A 21982-nucleotide genomic window follows, 5' to 3' on the forward strand; every position below is an offset into this window, starting at 1 on the left:
GATCCAGTCTTATCAGAGCAGACAAATGTATTTGAATAAACATTTTATTTCAAAAGAGACAAAAACAATGTACATATTAACATTTGAGGGCTAGAGCCACTTCTACATACAATACTTAAGGGACTTTGGCATTGAAGGCTAGATGTGACTGCCAGGGATCAAACAGGATTTTTAAACTGGTACTGTCCCCCAAATCGTTAATAGATTTTCCATAAATATATTTGATCAGATATCTTGCCAACGCATACTGTATGCCCAGCCCACCACATTCCCTGGTACCAGTGAGTGGAAAGACAATATGTTGTTGTTGCAATCAAAAGCCCTCTGAGTATGGGCTGGAAAGCTGAGGTAAAAAAAAAAAAACTGCACAAAAGTTTAGCTTAAGCTAGATCACATGCATGTCATATATTTTTTTTTTTACATAATGCATGGTTTACTGGAGCGTTTTCAGACAGATGTTCAAAAAGACACCAGGTAGTAGCTAGTCAAGGTCGTCCAAGACACTAGTTTGTCAGTGTTAAATACGTGACATATGAATGCATCTATATTCCCCCTTCAAAAACTCTTGTTTTCAGACTAAGAATACTTTGCTTTACAATGGCGTTAGGAAAAGATAAAGATACACAAATGGTTGATTAGAAATTATATCATGATTATAAATCTGTAAGTAGAATAAACAATTGACTACACTGACACAAATCGAACTTAATGGAAGACTAGGTTTAAATAGAGTATTTATGAGTTACCCTTATTTCTTTGTAATCGTTTGATTTGTTGAGTGACCTGTGACATGAGAAAAAAATGAAAAGGAATGGCCAGACAATAAATTGAAGCACAATAAATTCAGCAGGTCCCAAAGTGGAGATTGAACTTGATAACTACAACAAAGGCCTTTTGATAAAGATAATGGTAAGACAAATACGTACTAAGGAAGATAAGTGATTCAGGTGAAGAAGTTAGAGATTTTTTTAATATTTTTTTTACTTTGAATGGACTATGCTAATTATCATATAGTCAGTCTAACATTAATTTCACCCCAACACCATTCTCATAGCCCTACCTAGATCTCCACCCCCTCCTTCATTGTCTCACATCAGATGAAATCATTGTAACACGACATGCAGTTATGCAGACGGCTGTTGCGCCATTTGACGTAAGACAACACCCTAACCAGAATGATTCTTCTCAAAACACTCACCAACTGTCACATTTACTTTGGCCAAAAATACTACACCTTTCCCTTTTAATTCATCCCACTCACTCCGAAAAACCTCTATTTATTCAGGCCCATCCCATATATATGAAAGATTTCCAATTCTACAGTCCCCTTTTGGAGGGAGGGATAAGGTGATCTGGCAGATCAGTGGGAAGCTCGTGCCCCTCAAGCTTCACCTTGATCAAGTGATTGGCAAGGGCAAACTCTTCATCGTCCAGGTATCCGTCCTTGTCTACATCGGCCAGCTTCCAGATCTTTCCCAGCACTGTGTTGGGCAGCTTGGACTTTACCATTTCCTTCTTGGCCAAGGCGCCTGACACTTTCCCGTTGACAGGAGACAGGGAGTAGAAGATCTCGTCGTAGGTGGGTTTGTCTCGTGCCACCACCCACTCCAGCTCATCAATGCCCTCACCTGCACCCTCGCCATAGCCATGGCCGAAAGGCCCGTTCATGGTGCCCTCAAAGGCGCCACCCTGGACTGACTGGCTGGGTATGGCTGCCTCCTCCTGGCGGACGAGGGTCATGAGTTTGGCGATGTCATTGGCTAGCATGTCCTCAACAGCCTCCAGCAGCTTGGGCTTCACCGCCTGGAACTTACTGAAGTCCTGGTTAGCCAAGATATCCTGTGTGTTTATAAAGGTGAAATGAGGTCAGGGGAGTTCTAGTCAAGGAAAGGTATCTGCAATGCTCATCACCACAACTACTGATATCACTACTTCGATGGCTACTTTGGTTAAAGGGATACTTCGAGATTGAACTCATGGACATTTTTATGCCTCTGCATCCACTATGAAGGAAGTTAGAGGAAGTTTTGCAAGCCAAAGCTAACTAGCATTGGTGCAATGACTAAGTCTACGATATCTACTAGCATGCTAGCAGTTACCATAGACTTCCAGTCATTGCACTAACACTAGTAAGCAACTTCTTTCAAACTGCACGCAGAGACATGAAAAAAAAGGTATCCACGAGTTCAGCTTACGCTGAAGTTCTCCTTTAACATAATTACTATTTGTGTACCTGCATCTTAGCTAGTTTGGGGAAGTCTCCGGGTGAGATCTGGTGCTCTTTCTCAATCCTCGTGTAGATCTCCCCCAGGTTAGCAATCAGCTCTTTCTTCTTATTCTCCTTCCCAAACATGTTGGGCATCTCCTTCTTTAGAGAGCTGATAATGTAGGCGTGGACCTGGAGGGAGGAAGACTAAATTAATCATATCTGGACCTAAACACTGATACATTTTTGGCACAATGAGGGTTATACAATACAGTAGAGTAATTGTTTCCAGAGATAAATATTAATAAACCCAACATTTAAGACCCAGGTCTCACCTTGGCGAGGCGAGCCCGCTTGATGAGGTCATTGAGCTTCCTCAGAGCAGCATTCCGAGGTAGCCCCTGGATGTCCTTGAAAAGGTCCTGTTCCTCTGCCTCAAAAAGCTTCCGGTTGTCTGCGACCAGGAGTGGCTGAGCCCAAAAAGAACCAATGTACACCCGGATCACCTCTGGCGTACCGACAATTTTACCAAGAGACCACATGAGGGCGCCATAGACCCTCATCAGCTGCTGTGTGCCAATCTGATCAGCCTTGTTCAGAACCACCCGCATCTTGTCCTCATGGTTCTTCAGGGAGCGGATCACCTCAGAGAACTCATCCGAGATGTCTAGCTTGTGGGCGTCGAAGAGCAGAATGATGCGGTCAACACGCTCTGCAAACCACTCCAGCACTGCAGCAAAGTCATAGCCTGACGAGAAGAAAGAGGAAAATGGTTTGTTTGTTTTGTCATAAGGGGTATGAAATCTTCAAGACATCCATAGGAATTAAACCCTTTTATCAGAAGTTTAACATTTAAATCAAATGAAAATGGTACGAGATGTGGTCAACAAATTACAGTCCAACAAGTTTATTGGATCTGTGATTATGTAAGGAGTGAAAACATGCAGATAAATCCACACCAACTTGATTTAGAATGTGTGAGTCGCTCCTAGTAAGAGTGTGTTTGTTTCTCTATGCATATCAATCAGCTCAGAATCCAGTGCCACTCCAGCTTATCTGGTCTCTATGGTCCCGCTCCACACAGCAACAGACACACAGACCCAGCTAGATACCAAAACAGGTATATTTCACAATGAGACAAAATGTGTTATTCCTCTGCCAGGAAAACCTTGACTTCCTTCTCCTCACAGTGTGACACCAACACTGCCCAGAGCAGAGCTTTGCTCTTTACCCATGACCGACAGAACATAGAAATGGATAAAGTGGAGTCCATTTCATGTCACCTGACACACCTAGTAAAGCCTTATGAAATGGATGTGATGATGCAAGCAAGTTTAGGCCTCAAATTGCATCCTCATGTTCTAAAAAGATAAGCGTCGGGACTGATTCATAGTTGTTTTCTGGAGCACAATTTGCTGAACACTAAGCCTAGCTTATATTTCAGTTCAGAATAGTACAGGATTCAGGTTTTCAAGCATGCAAAAGAAAATCAAGACTGAATGAGATCAAATGCTTTATGCATGACATTTGTCCCATCAAACAAGACATTCAGTAATGTTTTAAATGTATTAGGCTGGGTCCATTCTAGCCATTCTATTTCTAGAGGATGTCTTCTACCCACCTCCACACGTGGACATATCCCCCCTGAATGACAAACAGGAAAGAGCCTTTCGAGCATAAATTGTGCAGTGGAGACACTGGGACCACAAAGAGACCTCTTCCTCGCCTTAGAACAGTGATTTGTTCATTCTGAATTGTACTAGAGGGCAGCAGGGCACCACTCTGCCTTGGCAAGTTGTGCTGGAGGTGGAGACAAAACACTGATACTAGTCATACTGAGGTAGTTGTAGTTTCTAATAAAGGGATTGGCCACAACGGACAGTTTTTTAAAAAAATAAAAAATAAATAAAAATGGGATGTACAAGGCAGAGAAGAGTCTGACTCAGCATTCTATTTAAACAGCGAGAAACAAAATTGTCCATCTCACCGGCTCTTCCCCTCTCACACATACATTAGAGCTCCATTGGGAATGTTGCAGAGCTATTCCTTTATATGCAATACCTAAGTTAGGTGTACCAACTCATTGATTTATGATCTAACTTCTGCTTATTAAACCAGAAGAGAAGCCCTATAAAGCCATCCACCTGTGTGTGTGTAAAACCTGACCTTCCTCCTTTTTCCTGTCTGTCCCAGGATTAGTGCTCAACTAATCATTAGCAACTGGGGAAAGTCCAGAGACAAGATTCAACAATGAGTGTCAATTAAACAGTACAGTGGATGGTTAGAATCATGTTATTCACAAGGATAATAAGCACAGAGTGTCCTAATATGTTGGCTGTAGTTTAGATTATTAGGATCCCCATTAGCTACTGCAAATGCAGCAGCTGCTCTAACGGGTCCACATAAAACGTACAAATACGTGACAAAGCACAGAACAGTTATAGACAAGAACTAGTAGTGAATCTAATCCCAGTGAAAGACTGAAAAGGTATTCTTCCATCAGTCTGGTTTTGTGTCGATGTTGGCAGGATGTGTGATCTCTAAACCGATCCAATGAGGGCGTGACCTGGCAAAGTCAAGAGTCCACGAGAACAGCTCCTCATTATCTCTAATCACTTTAAAAGAGGTATATGCTGGTAATAAAGAGGTAATAAAAGACCGGGATATCAAATCTACATGGAGGCGAGAAAAAACAGCACTGCCTGTCACAATTCCTCCCATTTCATCTGAAGGTTAAATGTTACCACACCATATTTTAACCTAGTAACCAATCTCTGGTGAAATAAAGGCTAACTTGACTTAAAAAGGTGAGCGCAATCACAAGGGGGATGAAGGGACATACCACCCAATCAACTGTGTCAGCCCTACCCAAAACAAAAAAGGCATTATCTATCATCTTAGTCAGTGATCCACCTGATACAGACAAGGTCAAGGGTCAATGCTGTTTCAAGTCAAAGGGATTCATAAAATGTATTCTCTTCTACTCCACTTCTCTCTCACAGCTTCCACGAACTAAAGAGTGGAATTGCCCCCAACCCTGATGGAAGCTAATTGGTTGAGGTGAAAGTGCATCTAAATGGAAGGTATTTTTCAGTTTCGCTTTCTCGGCACAGCATACCTTCACTTTTCCAAAAAGAAAATATCCGCTATGAACGCACGCATGGAATTGACAATGGACACCAAACCTACAAAGATGATTTCTAATTTCAATGTAATGATAGAAAAATGGGGAAGTACCTAGGGTGAGAATGAACACTGCATGCTGATCTGGCAGAGAATGTCAGTGTTATACTCAGGCACCTATGAAGCATACAGCAGAAAAGGAATTTGAGACCATCCTTGCAGGGCTCAGAAATAAGACATGCTTAGCTGCCTGTCCAAAAGCAACAGGCCTGTTTGTATACATCTGGGCACGTACACGTGCACTGTTTCCAAAGACTGACTGAGGGGGTGGTTCACTGTCATCACCTCCTACAATGTGGTCCTCTTCCTGATTTATACTAGTTGGTCAGAGGTCATGAACCCCACTGCCTGGCCTTGTTTCATGAGAGTTACATTACTGGTTCTTTTGGTACATGGTAGTGCCACAAACTCAACTCTTTCCCCCCTGCCACTAGGGAGAAACATTAGTAATGTCCTGGTTGATCGAACTGGAGCCTGGGCAGTATGACACACGTCTCAAAACTATCTCCTCTGTATCACTATGGGAAATAGTCAGCTTTCCACACCAACGGCCCATTCACACGGTATCCCCTCTCCAGTTAATGGAAAGGCTTAGAACAGAGGAAGGATCTAGGAATATGTTCACGGAATGGGCATTTGAATTCCACAATTCAATGGCTAATGACCTATTTGTTTGCAAAGGGCCTGCTTTTGCAACATTTTGGAATCCTATATGGCCTCAGGTTAAACGGTTCATTGTGTGTATGTACGTACGTGTAAACTAAACTTTATACGTTTCTGAAATAAAAACAGGCATAAAGCGCCAATGACATGACCACTCCTTCTCCTTTAAGGTTAAGGAACCAGCCACGTTGCATAAGCTGTCTTGTCACCGGTTAACCACATGGGTTCAAATCTCTTCCAGCCCACTTGCTGACAGCAGACACAGCAACCCCTTTAATTACCAGCCTTAAATTTGCCAAGAATTGTCTGAGTGTGAGGGAATGCTATTGACACCCGACACCCGGGAGAAAGCTTGGAGTCACCGAGGACCTTCAGCATGTATACAGTAAATAATGAACGGTCTGTCTAACTGAACCTTGCAAGATACGCTAGAGTGACAAGGACATCGCCTCATTCACCTGCCTTCCCTTCAGATGAAGTAGTAGCCTCGATTCACTGCTGTAACCCTCCTGGGGGAAAACAGCAGTGTCCTTATAAGGAAAAGTCCAACAAACACCCCAAAAGTAAGGCAGCTAAATAGCGTACTTTCCCCCCCATATTGTGAAGCAGGCCACAGTATTATGATGAACAGAAATGTAAAGCAACCGTGGAGCAGACAGATAGAGTCAGAAGACTTGAGATTATTAACCGCCCTTGCAAGGTCTGAGCCAGGGCAAATGGAGACAAGTATCACTTTGAGGCTGATAAAACACTACGATGGCCAAAGACATTCTGTTGACAGACACTATTAGATGAATTCATAAATGAAAAAAAAAATGGTGGGAAATGAAGGGGAAGTTTGGAGTGGGATGAGAGAATTTGTGATCCAGTCATAGGGACAATGGGGAAGTATATTGCAGTGACCCTACATTGACTCTGGTGTGGGTTTCCTGTGTGTGAACTCTCTTGTGTGTGTGTGTGTGTGTGTGTGCGCGCACACGTGTCTTTGTGTGTAGTAGTGGTAGTACGTGTGTTCTAGAGAGATAACTCAGTTTGGGTTAACTACAACCAACCACCTCATTTTCCATCATTGAGTAACGACTGTAGCAGGGCTTCCCCTTTGTAATAAACGGCACTGAATTCTGACCACAATAAGTACTCTACAAAATGTAACCTCAGTACTGCATCTGTATCATGGTTCAATATACTGTGTAGGAATGTCAATTCAAATCTTCCCCATTTCAGTGGTCATGTGAGCATGCATGTGATTTACTATAGCCCACAGTGGGTTATGAGAAGTGTTCAATCCTCTCCAGTAAGTGCATGAAAGCCCAGCGTAACGTCCCAGTCCCTGACTCCCATCTACAGTTAAGTGCTTTGTAAGTACGGTACAGCACACCATCTTTCGATTCTCATTAATTCCCCTGGACTTCAAACACTCATTTGATATCCTGCCTTCAGCACTCAAACATCAAAGAGTTCTAAACATACCAAGTCTACTTTCATTTCGCCACGGTTGTAGTAAAAAAAAACAAAGTTCTCACTTTCTCCCTACCATCATCTCTCTTGTGTTCCCAGGAAGTGTTTTTTCACCCTGAGGTGACCCAGTGGCAGTTTGGCGAGCCTAACTATTCACCCAGGACGCTCGCACCAGGGTAAAACAAATGAAGCGTAAACGCCTATGATTAGTGTAAATAACAACCTATGTTTTGTTCTTCAGATAACGCCATTGTCTGGCTTGCTGTGGCTCATCTTTATAGACACTGCGCAGCTGATGGTCAGAGGCACACGCACATCCCATCATGCTCTCTCTCTCATTCACAACCACACTGGGGTGAAGGGTAGAGGGCAAAGAGTAAGACTCTCACTGACTTCAAACCTTGCCCTTAGAGCTCAATGTATGCTTCGGATGAATTCAAAGGTTCCAGGCTCAACATTGAGTTGAACTAGCAACCCTTCCCTAATGGGCAGCCACACTGCTGCACAGGAGTCAACGGGTTTTTTCTTACCCTCCATCTTCCACCCCTGTCCCTCTCCGAGGCCCCCACCGTTTCCTGGCGGCCTTCCTCTCTGTCAGGTCATTTCTCTCAGAGTGGGACGGCACTCACACCCATTCTGTCGTTATGGTGTATGGCAGGGGGAGGTTCTGACATTCTCTCTTCACAGTACTCGCCAATACACTTGCTCTAGAACCATGCATGAGAGGCAGTGGTCTGACGCAGATCACGCAGGAATTCAGAATGTCAGAGGCAGTTCAGCAGTAATATAAAACAGGACGGCTATAAACACAGGCCTTGTAATGCAGATCATTCACTGCCATTCCCCTGCTTCACTAGGATGTGTCAAACACAGGCCTTGTAATGCAGATCATTCACTGCCATTCCCCTGCTTCACTAGGATGTGTCAAACACAGGCCTTGTAATGCAGATCATTCACTGCTTCACTAGGATGTACCAAATGTCTACAGCATTTATCTGCATTCTCAGGGACACAAAAAGGTGCTAAATGAAATTGACCACATTACATGATCATTGGATCGGCCAACCTTAAAGTAGAACTGTAGTCCTTTTTTCAGTAAAAAATAATAATCATGAGACAGAATCAAGGATCAAGATGGAGGAAGAGGGCAAAAGAGGGGAGGGGAAAGAAGGATGCAGAAAGAGAAGAGATGGGGAAGTCAACAGGACCTTAATGGTACGATGAATATAGGCTGTTAACTACCAACCTCTGCTGATCCTCTGCTTCTCTCCAGACAGGATTCCTGGGGTGTCAATGATACTGATGCTCTCCAATACAGCGTTGGGCATCTGAGCACACACAAACCTGGGAGAAAGATACAGTGATGATGATGATGCCTAACTACACAATAACCACAGTAATTAACCACAAACGTGCCTTCAGAAAGTATTCATACCCCTTGACTTATTCCACATTGTTACAGCCTGAATTCAAAATGGATAAGGGAAAATCGATTTTAATACATCTACACACAATTCCCCATAATGACAAAGTGAAAACCTGTTCAGATATTTTTGTAAATTTATTGAAAATGAAATACAAAAATATCAAAATGTACATATGTATTCACACCCCTGAGTCAATACATGTTAGAATCACATTTGGCAGCGATTACAGCTGTGAGTCTTTCTTGGTAGGTCTCAAAGAGCTTTAAACACCTGGATTGTACAATATTTGCACATAATTCTTATTCAAATTCTTCAAGCGCTATTAAGTTGGTTGTTGATCATTGCTAGACAGCCATTTAAGTCTTGCCATAGATTTTAAAGTCGATTTAAGTCAAAACTAACTAGGCCACTCAGGAACATTCAATGTCGTCTTGGTAAGCAACTCCAGTGTATATTTGGCCTTGTGTTTTCGGTTATTGTCCTGCTGAAAGGTGAATGTCTCCCAGATGTCTGTTGGAAAGCAGACTGCCAGGTTTTCCTCTAGGATTTTGCCGGTGCTTAGCTTAGTTTGTATCCTAAAAAACTCCCTAGTCCTTGCCGATGATAAGCATACCCATAACATGATGCAGCCACCACCGTGCTTGAAAATATGAAGTGGTACTCCGTGATGTAATGGATTTGGCCCTAACATTACGCTTTGTATTCAGGGCTAAAGTTAATTTCTCTGCCACATTTTCTGCAGTTTAACTTTAGTGCCTTATTGCAAACAGGATGCATGTTTTGGAATATTTTTATTCTGTACAAGCTTCCTTTTCACTCAGTTATTCTGCTTTCTGGCACACAGATGAGAGTGCTCTGAAATTGGAATCGATAGCCAGAGTGAATTTATGAACGCACCCCTAATGACTGCGGCCCGCATCGAGGCATTCCTGCATGTGGGTATTCCTGCATCTGCATGAAAGCTCCATCCCCACTCTCTACCTGACAGCTGATATGAAAATATATGTTGTTTCTTATCAAGTACACTGAAACTCCTTTAACTGGTAATATCACAGATTCTTGCATTCACATTTACTACAACCTTGAACGAATGAAATGGAAGCAGTATGGCCTAAAATATGGAAGGTATATAATGACAAACGGTGAATTAATTCATGAAATGTTTCCTCCCCCCCCAAAAATGTTGGGAATTATTTAGGCTAATTTGAAGTGTTTCCAAAGATAGTGTTCTTATTATCCACCCACCACTTAGTTTTGTTATTGTGTGCCTCACAGTCAGTCACCTTTCTTCATGGAGTATACTGAGGTCCAAATATTGACATTGTTGACACACAGAGTGAAACTATACGTTTGATGTGGAAAATCTGACAACTGATATGAAAATATGTTTCTTATCAAGTACACTGAAACTCTGACTGGTAATATCACTGATATTCCTGCAATGAAAAGGAGGAGGCTGATTCATGAAGGTGACTCATCCAGGGACTGGATTGTGAAAATGAAAGTAAGTTCATTGAGTTCTTGGGTGTTTTCCTGGTACACCAGGAATTTCTTATAAACCGTAGGAAAATTAGTGGAACTAAGACATTGGATAAGAGTGGGTAAAGGGGTGTGTGAGGGGGAGAGTCTAATGATAGTAAATCTGGGACTCTTTTTGCATTCACATTTTAATAGCGCCTCCCAGGCAGGTTTATGTTGAAACACCTCCACCCTGTGGTAGCACTCAATAAATACTAAGCTTCTACCAGACTAGACACCCTGTCTACAATCCTTGAATTTATGGTTGATTTTTCCTCACTAACAGTCATGCACTTATAACAGGTATCATTATTTCAACACAATTCCCCAAATTGACAAAGTGAAAACTTGTTCAGATAGTTTTGCTAATTTATTGAAAATGAAATACAGGGATATCACATTTACATAAGTAGTCACACCCCTGAGTCAATATACACTACCGGTCAAAAGTTTGGGGTTACTTAGAAATTCCCTTGTTTTTGAAAGAAAAGCACATTTGTCCATTAAAATATCATAAAATTGATCAGTAATACAGCGTAGACATGGTTAATGTTGTAAAGGACTATTGTAGCTGGAAACGGCAGATTTTTAATGGAATATCTATATAGGCCCGTTATCAGCAATCACTCCTGTGTTCCAATGGCACGTTGTGTTAGAATCCAAGTTTATCATTTTAAAAAGGCTAATTAATCATTAGAGAACCGTTCTGCAATTATGTTAGCATAGCTGAAAACGGTTGTGCTGATTTAAAGAAGCAATAAAACTGGACTTCTTTAGACTAGTTGAATATCTGGAGCATCAGCATTTGTGGGTTCGATTACAGACAAAAATGCCCAGAAACAAATACCTTTCTTCTGAAACTCGTCAGTTTATTATTTTTCTGAGAAATTAAGGCTATTCCATGCGAGTAATTGCCAAAAAACTGAAGATCTCGTACAACGCTGTGTACTACTCCCTTCACAGAACAGCGCAAACTGGCTATAACCAGAATAGAAAGAGGAGTGGGAGGCCCCGGTGCACAACTGAGCAAGAGGACAAGTACATTAGTGTCTAGTTTGAGAAACAGACACCTCACAAGTCCTCAACTGGCAGCTTAATTAAATAGTACCCGCAAAACACCAGTCTCAACGTCAACAGTGAAGAGGCGACTCCGAGATGCTGGCCTTCTAGGCAGAATTGCAAAGAAAAAGCCCTCTCAGACTGGCCAATAAACAGGAAAAAAAAGATTAAAATGGGCAAAAGAACAGACACTGGACAGAGGAACTCTGCCTAGAAGGCCAGCATCCCGGAGTCGCCTCTTCACTGTTGACGTTGAGACTAGAGGTCGACTGATTAATCGGAATGGCCGATTAATTAGGGCCAATTTCAAGTTTTCATAACAATCGGAAATCTGTATTTACATTTTTTTTTTTTCACCTTTATTTAATCTTTATTTAACTAGGCAAGTCAGTTAAGAACACATTCTTATTTTCAATGACGGCCTAGGAACAGTGGGTTAACTGCCTCGTTCAGAGGCAGAACGACAGATTTTGTCACGTCTGTCACATGTGCTCATGTGCTCAGTGTGAACCTGCTTTCATCTGTGAAGAGCACAGTGCGCCAGTGGCGATTTTGCCAATCTTGGTGTTCTCTGGCAAATGCCAAACGTCCTGCACGGTGTTGGGCTGTAAGCACAACCCCCACCTGTGGACGTCGGGCCCTCATACCACCCTCATGGAGTCTGTTTCTGACCGTTTGAGCAGACACATGCACATTTGTGGCCTGCTGGAGGTCATTTTGCAGGGATCTGGCAGTGCTCCTCCTTGCACAAAGGCGGAGGTAGCGGTCCTGCTGCTGGGTTGTTGCCCTCCTACGGCCTCATCCACGTCTCCTGATGTACTGGCCTGTCTCCTGGTAGCGCCTCCATGCTCTGGACACTACGCTGACAGACACAGCAAACCTTCTTGCCACAGCTCGCATTGATGTGCCATCCTGGATGAGCTGCACTACCTGAGCCACTTGTGTGGGTTGTAGACTCCGTCTCATGCTACCACTAGAGTGAAAGCACCGCCAGCATTCAAAAGTGACCAAAACATCAGCCAGGAAGCATAGGAACTGAGAAGTGGTCTGTGGTCACCACCTGCAGAACCACTCCTTTATTGGGGGTGTCTTGCTAATTGCCTATAATTTCCACCTTTTGTCTATTCCATTTGCACAACAGCATGTGAAATGTATTGTCAATCAGTGTTGCTTCCCAAGTGGACAGTTTGATTTCACAGAAGTGTGATTGACTTGAGTTACATTGTGTTGTTTAAGTGTTCCCTTTATTTTTTTGAGCAGTGTATTTAATGAAGCTGCCAGTTGACTTGTGAGGCGTCTGTTTTGTCTTTGTTTCTGGCCATTTTGAGCCTGTAATCAAACCCACAAATGCTGATGCTCCAGATACTCAACTAGTCTAAAGGCCAGTTTTATTGCTTCTTTAAAAATCAGCACAACAGTTTTTAGCTGTGCTAACATAATTGCAAAAAAGGTATTCTAATGATCAATTAGCCTTTTAAAATTATAAACCTGGATTAGCTAACACAACGTGCCATTGGAACACAGGAGTGATGATTGCTGATAACAGGTCTCTGTACACCTACGTAGATATTCCATTTACAAAAATAAAACGCAGTTTCCAGCTACAATAGTAATTTACAACATTGTCTACACTGTATTTCTAATAAATTTGATGTCATTTTTTTTTAAATTGACAAAACATATGCTTTTCTTTCAAAAACAAGGATATTTATTTCTAAGTGATCCCAAACTTTTGAACGGCAGTATGTTATAATCACATTTGGCAGCGATTACAGCTGTGAGTCTTTCTTCGTAGGGCTCCAAGAGCTTTAAACACCTGGATTGTACAATATTTGCAAATAATTCTATTAAGTTGGTTGTTGATAATTGTTTGACAGCCATTTTCAAGTCTTGCCATGGATTTAAGTCAATTTAAGTCAAAACTAGGCCACTCAGGAACATCCAATGTCATCTTGGTAAGCAACTCCAGTGCATATTTGGCCTTGTATTTTAGGTTATTGTCATGCTGAAAGGTGAATTTGTCTGCCCAGTGTGTTGGAAAGCAGTCCGAGGAAAACCTGGCTCAAGGATTTTGCATGTGGTTAGCAAGTTTTTTTTAGAATAAAAATAAACTAGTCCTTGCCGATGACAAGCATACCCACAACATGATGCAGCCACCACCATGCTTGAAAATATGAAGCGTGGTACTCGGCGATGTGTTGGATTTGCCTCAAATATAACGCTTTGTATTCAGGACTAAAGTAAATTTCTTTGCCACATTTTTTGTAGTTTGACTTTAGTGCCTTATTGCAAACAGGATGCATGTTTTGGAATATTTTTTATTCTGTACAGGCTTACTTATTTTCACTCTGATTTATGTTTGTATTATGGAGTAACTAAAATGTTGATTCATCCTCAGTGTACTCCCATCACAGCCATTAAACTCGAACTATTTTAAAGTCACCATTGGCCTCAAGGTGTAATCCCTGAGCGGTTTCCTTCCTCTCCGGCAACAGAGTCAGGAAGGGCGCTTGTATCTTTGTATTGACTGGGTATATTGACACACCATCCAAAGCATAATTAATAACTTCACCATGCTCAAACAGATATTCAATGTCCACTTTGTTTACACATCTCAAATGCACAAATTTGTTTACATTCCTGTTAGTGAGCATTTGACATTTGCTGAGATAATCCTTCCACCTGACTGGTGTGGCATATCAAGAAGCTGATTAAGCAGCATGATCATTAACACAGGTTCACCTTGTGTTGGGGACAATAAAAAGGCCACTATAAAATGTGCAGTTGTCACAACGCCACAGATGTCTCAAGTTGAGGGAGCGTGCAATTGGCATGCTGACCGCAGGAATGTCCACTAGAGCTGTTGCCAGAGAATTTATTGTTAATTCGTTTTAGAGAATTTGGAAGTATGTCCAACCTGCCTCACAACCGCAGACCAGGTGTATGGTGTCGTGTGGTCGAGCGATTTGCTGATGTCAATGCTGTGAACAGAGCGCCTGGTATGGGCAGGCATAAGCTACGGACAATTGCATTTTATCAACGGCAATTTGAATGCACAAAAATACTCCAACCAGATCCTGAAACCCATTTTGAGGCCCATTTTATTGTTAGGTATCTGTGACCAACAGATTCATATCTGTATTCCCAGTCATGTGAAATCCATAGTTCAGGGCCTAATGAATTTATTTCAATTGACTGATTTCCTCATAATTATTATTATGTTTTTAAATCTATGAAATGGTTGCACGTTGCATTTATATCTTTGTTCAGTATAGAATTGTTTATATATATTTTCGGTTTGGAAGACAAGTAATTACTGGAAGCTTTGACGCAAACCTACATTCTCCAACACCTTACGTCTTGCAAGAATAAGTAGTAAGTATGTGATCTTTCCAGGTCCTCTAGAAATAGACTGTTTTTGGAGACCCTCCAATCGAGGAACAAAACCATATGCTACACTCAAGACAACGAGCATACCCAAATCATTTCTGTCCACTCTGTAACCTAGAAAACTATTTAGAGAGCTCAAAATCACGTGTAGAAATGTTGGGCAGTTAACTAGTCCTTAACACCAGACGCTGAACACATGATTCCTCTATGAACACCAGCATGTACTTGAACATGCTTTCATTTTCACCTCCACCCTCAGTACACTTGGTAGAGACATTGGTCGAGACCGACTTACAGATCTGCTGTCAGGCAATGAAAACGTAGCAGTCTTGTGTGAAGGGCCTTCAGTGGAGTGATATAATACACCTGTACATGATCTCACCACTCCGTTTTTCTTAGATTCAAATTAAGCGAATGGAAAAAGGCAGAGCATGATGGGAATCTCTTTTTTCCTTTCCTCTGTTCAATTTGTTTTTCCTTCCATCTCCCCTCAATGTGACTGAGGGGCAGGAATGTCCTTATTTTTTGGCAGAGCTCTTATCTTTCTAAATCCTTAACTCACCTTTCCCATGATCTGATTCCCTCAGCGTATCTGGATGCATGTGCATAACTCATGACTAAACCACTCCGTGTCACTCACACAGCTATCATTCCCCAATCCTGAAACATACTTGCCAGTTGCAGTCATACAAAAACACATTAACACCGCAAATTCAAACCTCCACATATCACACAGCCAGAGGCACACCCTGCTTGGATGTTTCCCTCCGATTCTCCCCAGCCCCATCTATGTTGAGTCTCATCTGAGTCTACACTCTTTTTACCACATTTACTCTCACCCAGAATTCCTGGCATTCCCTTGGTCCGATTGCCAATGTGTTCTGTTTGTCAACGCGTTCTGATTGTGTGAGCTGCAAACTCAAAACTGAGAAATGGCCTCGAGTAGGCACAGACATACAGTAGCATACACCACCCTGAAAGGTTCATCATGCATCTGGAGTAATGTTAGGAGGTTAAAGGTTAGAGAGATGCAGAGCGGGGCTGGATAAAATGGCAAGGTTATGGATGACAAGTGCATGATTGCCAAGAGTGAAAGGAAACACGTTATGGTCACAATGAGCTGCCTGCTGTTTGAAGGAAAAAGAGAGAAACAGCTGAGTCAGTATGAGTTATTTCTGCCAAGGCAGAGTTGGAGTAAAGAACTGACTCAGGTCTTTCCGCTCTGAAAGCCTGACCAGTCGACCCACCTCACACAAAAATGGCAGGGATTTTTATGCCTTTGTAATCTTTGGGTAAATATATTTTCATGATGGAAAAATGCTTTAGGTGTAAATTTAAAACAATTGAAACCAGATAAAAAGTGTGTAGAAAAGATAATGGACCTTCATTTTTATTTTTTATTTTAATTAAATTTTATCCCATTTTCTCCCCAATTTTCGTGGTATCCAATCGCTAGTAATTACTATCTTGTCTCATCGCTACAACTCCCGTACGGGCTCGGGAAAGACGAAGGTCGAAAGCCATGCGTCCTCCGAAGCACAACCCAACCAAGCCGCACTGCTTCTTAACACAGCGCGCCTCCAACCCGGAAGCCAGCCGCACCAATGTGTCGGAGGAAACACCGTGTACCTGGCCCCCTTGGTTAGCGCGCACTGCGCCCGGCCCGCCACAGGAGTCGCTGGAGCGCGATGAGACAAGGATATCCCTACCGGCCAAACCCTCCCTAACCCGGACGACGCTATGCCAATTGTGCGTCGCCCCACGGACCTCCCGGTCGCGGCCGGCTGCGACAGAGCCTGGGCGCGAACCCAGAGACTCTGGTGGCGCAGTTAGCACTGCGATGCAGTGCCCTAGACCACTGCGCCACCCGGGAGGCCCGGACCTTCATTTTTAAATATAATCTGAGAATTAAACATCAGCCAAATAATAGCTAGACATTCAGGAAGAATTTAAAATTCCAAAAACCATGAATTTAGCATTATTGACTTCATGTTTGCGCAAAAGATCATTAGCCATGGCAAAAGGCATAGAATTGCAGGAAATTAGTTTTAAAATTGCAATATTTTCTCTCAGCTGCATGCCAATCTGTAGAATTACAAGACATTTGCTTTAAACTGCAAAAATGTCTCAGCTCAATGGAGAAATTTGTAGAATTTCAGGAAATTGGATTAAAAAAAAGCAACAAAAAAAATAAGTCTCTACACTGCCAAGATGGGGGACTCAAATTCTCTAAAATGTAGCCGTGCCAACAGGCTGACGCGTCAATTTTTTATTTTATTTAACTAGGCAAGTCAGTTAAGAAAAAAGTTATTATTTACAATGACGACCTATCCCATCCAAACCCTAACCCAGACGACGCTGGGCTAATTGTGTGCCGCCCTATGGGACTCCCGATCACGGCCAGTTGTGATACAGTCTGGAAACTAACCAAGGTCTGTAGTGACGCCTCTAGCCCTAAGGCAGTGCCTTAGACCGCTGCGCCACTCGGGAGCCAACTTGCCACGACCTCTGCAACGCCCCCTACCACACCCACGCCCCCTTTTGATCCAGGAAAAAACCCTGAAACACTATTGGTTAACCAGTCAGCACAATCTACCACAAACACACATTTATACATTACAACTTACTGTGTATTGGCAAGACAATATTTACTGGGTATTGTCCTAACTTTTCAATTTCATGATTTAGAAAACAAATCTGGACAGCCCAAAAGCAGCGAGTTAGCCTATACACTGAAATTGTGAATTAACCGGGTGAAATGTTTCAGGCAGGGTGGTAACAGCCTCACACAGCCAAGTATAAACACAGCTGGTCAGAACTATTGTAGCCTTTCATCATTGCTTCCCCAGGAGAGCATTACCACTCCCGCCACACTAAGTCAGTCATGATGGATGACATTCAATACAGAGGATCCCATTCCTGGAGTGGCTGTCAAATTGACCCCTTCAAAAAGGCAGGCTAGTGTCAGCTTAGTTCACGCCAAAGGGAAACGCACAACTGATTGAAAATAGGTGTGCAGAACAGTGCTACAAATGTGGGTGTGACACACCCACAATTTTGAGCAGAAAAGTCATACTATTTCACACAAGATCAGCATTATAACATATACAGCATCTGCTTTTCATCTGACACCCAAACACTTTATTTTCCATATGCACTACTGGAATGCAGGATAAAGTGACTGCACACAGTCTGAGTAGTCACAAAATGTAGCTACAATAGCACAGTTCAATGTTTAACTAGTTTTACTTGTTCAAAGTGTAGGAAATAAATCCTGAACGGTTACTATAAAACAGCTTGGTGTGGTGTTTGTCAGAGCAGTGGAGAAGGCTGGAATTTAATACTGAACATTGCACTGTCAAACTGTAGACTGCTGCAAGTAAAATGATTCAGCAGAGCAATGGTTATGATCAAGCATAGTTTTGGTGAAGCAAAGGTTCACACCACAGACAACCACTACATATTTATGAGTGTATGTTTCTGGCATCAGTTAAACATGATATAAACCCCAATAGTTGGTCAGGAAACACTGTAGAATCTCTGTCCAGGTATTCTCCATTAATGTGGGAATCAATGTAGCTATGAGAGCAATGTCAGTTAATAATTGATTGAACCAGACAGCCACTTCTGCAGTTTGTACCAGGAGAGAGGATGCACATTCTACAATAAAAGTCCTCTACTTACATACAGTGTAATGAATAGATTACATATTTTCTGAGGGTCAGCGCAAGGTTCAGGCTAGACTGTTCTTTCATACATAGGTCTGTATGGGAGCATTATAAAAGCATAGGCGATAGAAAAGTGTGTTTGTTCATGCAGTAAACTTGTTAGCTTGACCAGTCTCAGTCAAAGAACATGGGCAGACCAAAGTTCAACACAAAATGAAAGCCACTCCCCTCCCATACTGTCACACACTGAACATCTGATCCGAAGACAAACAATTAATAAAAAAGACAAATATGAATATACTGAAAAAAAAAAAAAAAAAAAGAGTTCATGGATCACTGATGATCCTCCTCCGACAAATAAGATATGATTATCCTTGGACTAGGGATGTGCACAATTGTTCTTAACGTTTAAACTGCCATTTGTTATCTTTTAGCGATAAAAATTAAGTGACATGAATTCACAGTTCAGATATGTTCTGGCGTATAACCGCTAGGGGGCAGTGCAGTTCAATTTACCAAAGTTCTGGCTACTTTTCAGTCAGCGCTCACCTTACTGCTGTCCCCCACCCACTCAGCAACGATGGTAGTTAATGCCATTTTAGGTTCTCTGCGGTGTCCCTCTCCATGTTCTCAGTACATGGGACATCATGTCCCACCTCTCATCAATGTGATGGCTTAGTGCAGTGATGCATGACAGCGTGTTGATACATCCAACAACCTGTTAACGCGTTGTCCTCGCAAAACAATCATTGTACAATTTCTCCATCCAGGAGTCACGTTTGAATTTTTTTTCGACATGGCATCTTGTAGTCTGGTTCTAGATATGCCATCAGGGCAGTGAAGACAACATCAGGGTTGGAAATTAACGCCGACCAAATGCGGGTAGATTTTGTCATTGGCGGGTCAGAATGTATATACTGTTTTTTAAATTATTTTTTTAACCCAAAGTCCACATGTAGAAGTTGGTTGAATTGACAAGAAAGGCTAACAGTGTGACTGTCCTCATATTTATTGGCCAGTTACATCGTTTTGTTCACATGCTAGGTTGTGCTTCAATGTTTGGTTGCAGAAAACTCAAACTTCTGCTGCTAGGAAGACATCCGCAATCAGAGATGGTTTTCATCACAGAAAAGGGAGTGCCCAGTTACCCCGGTAACAGCCCATTCTTTAAAGGGCCAGCTGAAAATGTGTGACTCTCCTAGGGTGTGTTCATTCACTGTGGGTGAGGGCTCTGGGCGTTAGTAAATTCTGAGCGTTGTCAGATTGTCTTTTCATAAATTCATAAATTTAGAGCGTTTCACTCTTGAAACATTCAGAGAGCAAACTGGAAGCTCTGGCCAGGTGTAGGGTTGATCCAAGTGTTCTGACCTCACAACAGCAGTCAAGCACCCAAGCTAACTGGCTAAAGTTGGCTAACTTGCTGGCTACTTCCAGACATAAATGAGAGAATACCTCACTGACTGTTTAACTTGACCTAGCAGAGCTGGTTAGGCTGTTTATGTTATCTAAAGCGTTGCTGACTAACTGTGCTGATGGCAACAATTTACTTACTTTTTTTTTGCAGATGTTTACTGACACCGGTCATATTCAACGGGAGTTGCCCGTTCGTAAATTCATCAGTTATTTCAGCACTCTGGCACACAGACGAGAGTGCTCTGAAAATCGGAATAGATAGCCAGAATGAATTTATATACACCCCCCTAATGATTGCAATAATGTGTGATTGCGGCTCGCAATTCGGGGCGTTCCTGCATGTGGGTATTCCTGCATCTGCATGAGCAAACCTCCTTGAGCATCCCATTGATTCCTGCATGGACGCCCCACCCGCACTATCATTTTTCCAACTGTTAACAAGGATGACGTGCGGAGCGCTTTATATCCGTGGAAAATCATTTGAAAGATGCAGATCTCCTCATACTAACGTTAAAACATTGTTGCATTAGGTACTTGTTTAACTTTATTTTTCCTTTTATGATGACCAGTTAGTGGTAGTTGTGATAAAATGACAGTGCAGTTAATTTTGTTAAAATATTATTAATTTAATTGATTATTAATGAATTTAATATTATTTTTAACATAGAGTTATTGATTCCAATGTTGTTCACACCTCTACTTGACCTCCATTACAGAGGAACTTGCTAACTAAGATAGCTAGCTATCCTCTAACAGTGCTAGCTCAGTAGCGACAATGAATGGTTAACAGCCCATCCTTTTAATTCCCTGGGGGATTCATTAAAACATTCCCAGTTATCCTAGTTAGATAACCAGCTAGATGGCAAGCTACACGGGACTGGGACTCACCTGTTAAGAAAGGCGTTGCCAAAAGCGTTGAGTTTTCTGAAGGGTTTCTTGGGGTCAACTACTAGAGCGTTGCCTGGGATCAGCCCGTCCTGCTCTCCATGCATGACCGCTATGAAGGAGTCGGTGGTCGGTTCGGGCCCTATCCGCATGCCGGGGAAATCTTGTTCCATAAGATGCCGGATAAATGTGGTTTTACCCGTGGAGTATTGGCCAACCAAGAGCACCATAGGCTTGTTGTCGAAGTCGGCATCTTCCAAAGCCGGTGAATGGAAATCGTGGAAGTGGTAGGTATCTTCCAAAGGAAAGAGTTTGGTCTTATACAGTTTTTTCAGCCCCTCCGACACATTTTGGATTAGTTCTGGGTCCTTCTTGCCATTCCGTTTGAACATGGTGCACGAATTCACAACTATTGTAGATTTACTTGTTTCAATGTAGTTGTTCAATGTAGTAAAGTTGATGATATCGCTGGCTAACGACTCCGTGGCTGTCCCGGGTGCGGTAATAAGTTTGAATGAGTAAATTTGTTAGCCAGGCAAGTTAGCCTTCTACCCTTGTTTAGCTAAGTAACACTCGAACTGAAACTTCAAGGCTGGCTAGCAGCAGACCAAGAAACTCCCTTGTCAGACACCCTCTCCTCCGTGCTTCTACAATCACAAATTCGGTGTCGAGCATTCCTAGTGGAACGTCAGAAGGCTAGTAAATTTATGGGGGAAATGCAAAAGGAGGTGGTTTCAAATTAAAAGCCCCCTCTCTACAAGTCTGATGAGCACATGCTTTATGAATTCGAAAGGGAAACCCCAACCATTCTGGTCTGACCTGTTAGTGACAGTTGATAAACTGTTATCGTTCACATTTATTACACCCTTGATTTTGAGTAAATTACATTGAAGCAATGTAGCCTAATAATTCCCGAAAAAATGTTTTCCTGATGGGAAAAACGGCTATGGATTTTTTTTGTGTTACATTTTCACAAGGAGAATGTGTATTTTTTGCATTACCCACTTATGTTCTTGTGTGTATCCATTCTCAGTCAGTCATCTTTCTTCATGGAGTTTACTGTTGAGGTCAAAATATTGACATTGTTCACACACACACACACACACACACAC

The 21982-nt window shown here is 42.2% G+C and overlaps 1 protein-coding gene across 1 annotated transcript; it reads right to left on the reverse strand.

Moving 5' to 3' along the window:
• Positions 1–26: 26 nt before the first annotated feature.
• Positions 27–21542, reverse strand: LOC120057248 (EH domain-containing protein 1-like). Its single transcript, XM_039005794.1, has 5 exons — positions 20874–21542; positions 8757–8854; positions 2542–2954; positions 2234–2398; positions 27–1839 (listed from the first exon to the last, which is right to left on the reverse strand). The coding sequence occupies exons 1-5, from the start codon at positions 21260–21262 to the stop codon at positions 1318–1320; spliced, it is 1587 nt and encodes a 528-aa protein (XP_038861722.1). The 5' UTR covers positions 21263–21542; the 3' UTR covers positions 27–1317.
• Between the last annotated feature and the right edge of the window lie 440 nt (positions 21543–21982).

The sequence above is a fragment of the Salvelinus namaycush genome, chromosome 12 (genome assembly GCF_016432855.1).
Source record: "Salvelinus namaycush isolate Seneca chromosome 12, SaNama_1.0, whole genome shotgun sequence".
Lineage (NCBI taxonomy): Eukaryota > Metazoa > Chordata > Actinopteri > Salmoniformes > Salmonidae > Salvelinus > Salvelinus namaycush.